Source organism: Haemaphysalis longicornis, unplaced genomic scaffold, assembly GCF_048455015.1.
Source record: "Haemaphysalis longicornis isolate Haplotype H1 unplaced genomic scaffold, Haemaphysalis longicornis Haplotype H1 scaffold_5, whole genome shotgun sequence".
NCBI classification, from domain to species: Eukaryota; Metazoa; Arthropoda; class Arachnida; order Ixodida; family Ixodidae; genus Haemaphysalis; species Haemaphysalis longicornis.
This window is the reverse complement of record NW_027526385.1, coordinates 28,367,504-28,374,370: the sequence shown is the minus strand read 5'-3', so window position 1 is coordinate 28,374,370 and position 6,867 is coordinate 28,367,504. Positions and strand designations below refer to the sequence as shown.

At 44.6% G+C, this 6,867-nt stretch overlaps 1 protein-coding gene across 1 annotated transcript in view; it reads left to right on the top strand.

The window, feature by feature from the left end:
• Nucleotides 1–5,172, top strand: part of LOC144139126 (uncharacterized) — a 10,613-nt gene extending 5,441 nt beyond the window's left edge. The window contains exon 4 of the mRNA XM_077671582.1: nucleotides 4,626–5,172. Within this exon, the coding sequence (XP_077527708.1) occupies nucleotides 4,626–4,835 (210 nt within the window). The 3' untranslated portion in view covers nucleotides 4,836–5,172. The remainder of the gene's footprint in view (nucleotides 1–4,625) is intronic.
• The last annotated feature ends 1,695 nt before the right edge of the window (nucleotides 5,173–6,867 follow it).

Below are 6,867 nucleotides of genomic sequence, written 5' to 3'. Positions count from 1 at the left end.
GGCTTAGCAGCACAAATCCACAGCCATTGAGCCACCACGGCAGGTGGCAATAGTAAGTGAAATAGCGAAGTCGAGACAGGCAAGACTGACCTTACGGTTTTCAGCCGAGTGGGAGCAGTGGTCAAAGTAAAATTCTTCACTGAACGCGTTTGCAACCACTTAAAGGGTCCATGAAGAGAAAATACAGCTTTGTTTAACTTTAAAGATTTAGGCTTTAGTACCTCACTCAGCTTCATTCCAGCCACGAAAGACGTTTTTGAACCGATGAAAACGCAAGAAATACTTAAGGACTTTCAAATTTCGCGCCACAGGGACGTGTTATCGGTGCGAGTGACGTCATATGGGCCAGCACTAAAAGCATAATTTTCAGTGGGTTAGGTGCACGTTAGCATTCAAGTGATTCGATCAAACGGAACTAGCGGCCCCAGCACAATCGTTCAGTCATGTGTCCTGGCGATTGATTAGTTCGACCACCGTCAATCGCCCAAACAAGATTCTGTGGCGTCATAGAAAAGTTGCCGAAAACTGGCTAGCGAGTCGCCACAGCTCCATAGGTTTTCTTTAATATCTCCGTTATTTTTTGGAAGTTTGCGATGAAATAGGAATCATTTGTATCAGGACAAAGCAGCCTTTCTAGTGAACCAAGCTTGAATTTTGTCTTCATGGCTCCTTTAAGTTACATCAGTCTAAGAAGCCTTGAATCAATTATTTAAGAACTGCAGTCAGAAAGCTCTGTCATACCACTAAAAATAAATCTGAAAAAATTGAAAGCCAAGCTTTCTAGACATGAAGAAAAACAAGCCATTGAGCATAGTTAAGAAAGTGCTAAAAAAAAAGACAGATGACTACAGCTGCCTTATATGAGCTTTTAATACTCGTACAAACCGGAAGAAAGAAATTCGATGCACCCCGTCTCATCACTCGAACGGCGGGATAGTCTCTAATTTCCTCCGGTATACAATACTAAAAAAGGTGGACGAAAAGAACTGCCTTATAAGAGTTTTCAATACTGATTCAAACACCCAAAAAAAGGAATTTTAGCGTAGAATAATAATGGGTTTGAGGTCATTCGGCCAGCACTTTAATGGCGGGCTACCTGTCTTTAAAAAGAATTCAAAATCTTATCGCCAGTGGTAGCTTATAGGGAAGTTACGCAGTTCCCTGCAAGACACTTTGAAAGATAACTTACTACAGCCCTAATGATTTCATATTATAAATGAATGGGGAGCCCCATGCTAGAGAACGCTTGTGCAAATGTACGTAGATGGCTCCAGTGCTGTTTCCTTCGCAGTAGCTAGTGCGCTTATTGTTGGCGCATATTTTCCTTCCTAGTACATAATATGTTTATTGCTGTCCCCTTAACCTATTATCGTCGCCACTTGAAGGCCTCAAATACCACGGAGCACAGAAACGTGCGGTGAATAACGACTGAAGCCGAAACCTGTACGAGAAAACATAGGTCACTCAATTTTTGAAGTTTCTTTCCCGAAAGATAAATAATCGTGCGTTTCTGTATTAAAGGGACACTGAAGTGAATTTGTCAAGCTCCCGTTTTTGCTTGCACTGCGTAGACTGGCTCAAATTAGCACACTTTTCATCGTTTATCCGGTTGACTAATCGGTAATTATTTTGCAAAGCGCGAAAGAAGAAAAACTACCATACGCGGTTTGCGGCGGCCGCACCAACTAAGCTGTGACGTTGGGAGGAGGGGGCACCGTGATTGGACGATGCCCAAGGTTAGCAATCAAACAAGTTTCGGTTTCGGTTTCGGTTCTGTAAAACAACATGTTTGACATCCGATGGCATCGTTGGATGGGCATTCTCAATATCACAGTAATCGTAGTACCGCGCTTCTGCCATGTTGTCGACTGTAAAATGCATAAGATAAGCCTCCCAGGACGGCTTGGGATCGTAGCATTGATTAGCTGAGCCCTACGCAGTGCATGAACGCCCTCCGCGTCCCCGCAGACGCTCAAATGCATGCGCTTTTCCCCCATATTTGGAGCTTGCCTCACTCATGCCTGTATCGCATCGCAAAAAGCGTGTTCGCACCAGTCCAAGGGTCTGTTGATTCTGGCCTGGGCCCACTGCCTGCATGCAGTCGGTGCATATGGCAACAGCACGCCAACGAGAACTCGCTAGCGCGCCAGTGCCAGCCTGCGCGAGTTTTGTGGACTAGTTCGTGGAGCAATGAACGTTGCGGCCCAAAAAAATGTGAACCCAGTATAGAAAACATCGGCGAAAAACGAAAAAGTGAACTTATAAAAAAAAAAAAGCACATACCCGCGGGGTTTTGAACGCATGACGGGCAAGGCAATTCGGGTGACATACCTAGCGCTCCAGACAACTAGGCTACGGGCGGGTGATGCCAATGATGGAAAAATAAGCTCTATAATGTATAACCAGTTTACACTTTTATTTAGTTTTAGTATTTCAAGCAGCTTCGGTGACTATTTGTTGTATTGCACTCGTGCAGTAAGCGTCCCCCGAGTTTCCACAATAGCTTACGTCTAGCAATTGCATTTCGTTGATGGAAAAGCGTTCGCAGATGCGTAGTCGTGCTGCTGACCGCTGTGCTTGTTCGGGCCAGCGCAAAAAGTGCTTCCCGCACCCTAGTTTTACGCTGTACGATAAAAATATCAGTTGATTTTATTTCCTTAGTACCTATATTGACTTCGCTGACTCTTCTCCCCCTTCAAGAGGCCTTATATTTTCCTACTGGCGTACCAGTCAGCGAAGCGTCGCATGTGCGCTTGTGCAGCGCTTGTGTGAAGCGACCTTGACTTGGAGCTAGATACAGTGTACAAAGTAACGAAGTAAAGAAAGGCACATTCTTCCATTCTCAAACGTGTTGTGGCTTAGTTTCAACTGATCGAGCGAATTGCGACGACCCGTCGGCGGCCGGCGGACTAAACGCTGGGCCGACTGACTCGGTCGCGGAAGGTCGGCGAGCCGTGCAGTAGCGCAGCCAATTGCCAGCTCCTCTCCTGCTGACGTCACACGAAAACGCCACAGAAAATGGGCGAGCGTAAAGAGAGGAGGACAGCATTTTCGAATTGATTTTTCTACTAAATAAATTCGCGTAAACGCGCTCAGAGTGGTCGAAACAGGGCCTAGGGACTCCGGACTACAATTTGCGCTCGTAATCCCGCATTGTTTACAAATCACTTCAGTGTCCCTTTAAGAAAGCGGCGTTCTCGTCCGACCTATTTCTATAGGGAGTGCGTTTACTTCCTATTATTTTTATGCGCACAAATGACGTATCAACATGCGTGTTTCATTTTTAATTCTGTTTAAGTTGTTTAACGCTTCTTCACAAACTTGTGGAAAATATGTTGCTGTTATATAGTCATGTGCGCACAAATGTAGGACTGACATGGTTCGAAATCTCCACTGTTATGAGCTTAGACTACAAGCCACCTGCATCCACAAAGCAAAGGCCAGGCCTGTGCCTCTTGCCTTTCCTCTATTCAGTCAACCCTCACTATCATGGTCCTTCTGATACTGCAAGATGTAAACATGCTTGAGAGGTTTGCGTTTGTGTGCTGTTGGTTTGTACATTAATGTCTGCGAGTAGCATCGAACAGCATGGTAAAGTCGACATCTGCATCTTGCTTTAAACGACATGAATGAACGGTTTCCCTACTATCTTCGTTAAGAAGCAGAACATGAAAACAGCGGCGTAGTGAAGTTGGCATTCATGAAGTTTGGAAAGGGCTTAAACACACAGTGAGATTAATCCCAAATTATTCTGTGGATAAATAGCTTGAGCCCCGTCCCTCACCACGCTAAAGGAAGGGGAGCATTTAGGTATAAAATCTTCCTCTTCTGGGTTCAACCCTCCAATGTAATATTCTGGCGAGCGTTCTTGCGCCCTGGAAGAATATGCCTGTCAGCCCAACAAAGCCACTTTTTGATCTGTGCAATGAGCCGAGCCGTAGCCGCAGACTTGAGTCTGGATTTACAAACCATTTGTGGAACAATCCATGGGAATCCATCTGCATTGTAAACGATGTCCAGTACAAGGCAGTAACGTGAATAATACGCAGCGGCGGCACGAGTAAAATCACTACTCAACAATGAAAACCCTGGAAGTATGCAGTGAGATTCAACATGTTCTAGTGAACATAGCCACGACATTATGATTTTTAGTAAGATTTTAAGTATACTATTATTTAGAGATGCTAGTACGAGGAGTTCGTGCCACAGCACCAGACTTTGTTAACGCCTGTATACGGGTGAACTATATGGCTTTACGGCTTTACGGGTTAACTATACGGCTATAACTGAACATCGCCGCAGTTGTGCGCGTTACTAAAGATCTTATTCAAATAAGGTTTCTTGGCAGATTCCCATCGTTCAGTCTGTTATCCTGATTTTTTTTAATTATTTTATGTGTACTAAGAACACAAAGAAACTGCGGACACAAAATGTATGTTCCTCTGTGTTGCGTACCGCATACTCATTAACAACTAAGGCGGTAAGTTGGGCGAGTTGGCTACTAAGGACGAAACACACGACGAACCCCACGCTAGCCAGTGTTTCGTCCCCCCTTTTACCTTTGTCTCTGTTTAATGTTCGCTAGTACGATGATTTTCTTACTCATTAATACCTGTGTCACGCAGTGTCCCGGGGAAGAGTGCACACGCCCTTTCAGGGACCCCTGCTCCGACGGCCATCACTGCATCCTGGACAACACAGAAGAGAGATTCGAGACCGGCGGCAAGGGTCACTGCAGGCCCAAGCAAGCAGAAGACGAGGGGCATGGCTTAAATGAAACCTGGGTCTCTCTAACTCCCGCGACCCATCCGCCCGCGATAACACGGGCTATCTGAATGCCATCGTAGTTAACGGAGTTACACGCTAACTTTCCACGGACCCCGATTACTGAAGTATGCTCAGCCGCAAGTCAGCGGTAGTAGTTTTGTACAACATCGTCTCCCACGTCCAAAATCACATGTGCATCTGGCCGTTTGTATATAACTGCAACGTCTTTCAGGTCACTCCACCGACAACGCAAAGCGCCATGCATGCTCAGATTTCGCTGAATGACATACCAGTCTGCGTTTGCAAGTCAACTGAGCTTTCTGTCCTTGCGCAATGTTGGACCACAAGCTTGAGATCTTGGGAACATTGCCTACCATGTAAGAAATAAAGGTTCCAATATGCTCACGTCTCACCCTCTTGCTTTTTTTTTTACTTGTCTCTTCTCCACTAGTCGACTTTGTGGTTCTCAGCTTTAACGAAATTTCAAGCTTTGCTGTTTAAGCATTTTGCCTTTCATTTTTACAGACACCTGAATCTGTATATGAGACAGTGCGTCATAATTTGGGGCAGTCTAATTTATATTTTTTCTAGTGTACACGCCAAAAAATGGACGCGGTTTATAGATACGAATTTTTCGAACTCTCTTTACGATGGTGGTTAAAAGAATAATCACACCGTAAAACTGTAAAAAATGTAAAGATGTGCACAGCAGATCCCATTTTTTGCTGGTATGCTCATGTGGTGATAAAATTTAGGAAAACAAAAAACTGTTTTCCACTCAAAGTAACATTTTTAATTGACAGATGTCTTAATTATTTGACATTAATAAATCAGTAATTACTTCCACTACCAGCTCTATTTTTGTTTGCGGCTTTCGGGGAGCCGTAGAATTTAGCAGAACACAAAGAAAAGATTTTTGTGCTGGCAGGAAGCTGGCCAATAACGGATAAATGCCTGCTGTGACGTTATTGGGGCGTGGAAACAATCCAAACACTTCAAAAACACGATCAAGAGAGAAGAGTGCTTAATGCGAGTTTCTGAAATATTTGATCTGCGTACAGCAGTAATATTTTTCGAGTATTTCATGGCTACTTTATGCAAAAACTGAATCGCTTATTGACAACGATATGAGATGATCTCAGCTGCTAAACAAGTTACAAAAGTGTTGCAGACGTCCTCTAATGGGCAGCTTTGTGATAGGAAGGTTTTTTTTTTTTTCGCTGACATCCCTGGACTTAAGGAACGCGGTGCAAACGGCCCGCTATAATTAAACGGAAATACGACAACGTGCAGCGCACCCAAAATCAGGGGAATTTTTCTCCCCCTCTCCTATACTCTCCCCCTGTCATTAACCTCACGCTCCTGTGTTGTGTATCCTCTCCCCCTCAATTCCTTTCTTTACCTTCCTGTCACCTTTCTCCTTGACTCCCTCTACGCGACGCCTCCCACTATACTTTTTTCGACTAATCTCTACTCTTACCTCTCTATCACTCTTCGTATTCTTTTCGTCATTTTCCTACTATTGTCACCCCTTTCCCTTTCTTGTACCCACCATTGCCCATTCTAAATTCACTAAATAGCCTTATGTACTGACACTAGCCCATTAAATTTTCCCTCCACCCCCCCCCCCCCCTTCTTTTATTCAAAGTTAAAATGGTTGCAGCGCAAAAACGACGACGGACGAGTGAGGAACAAACGGGACGAGCGCTAAGTTAGCGCTCGTCCCGTTTGTTCCTCACTCGTCCGTCGTCGTTTTTGCGCTGCAACCATTTTAACTATGTACCAACAAGCCCAGCTGGTTCTCAATGACCTCTTTTATTCCCTTTCCAATCCTACTCCCCCCTTCACTACTTCACCATTACCTACTGACTTCTTCCCTCCCTCTCCTTCTGAAGTTTTTTTTTTTTTTTTTTTTTTTTGAACCTCTCTTTCCTTCACCATCTATACTCTACTCGACCTCTCGGTGGCAGACGCAACTCCGCCTTATCGGCAAGCTGTCAGTCGTTCGCAGGCTCGCAGTGTAGCCCTCTATAGAATGAGAGCTGGAACTTCTCCACGACATGGTAATATAAATACGTTTTTATCAGCTGAGTCCGCTCT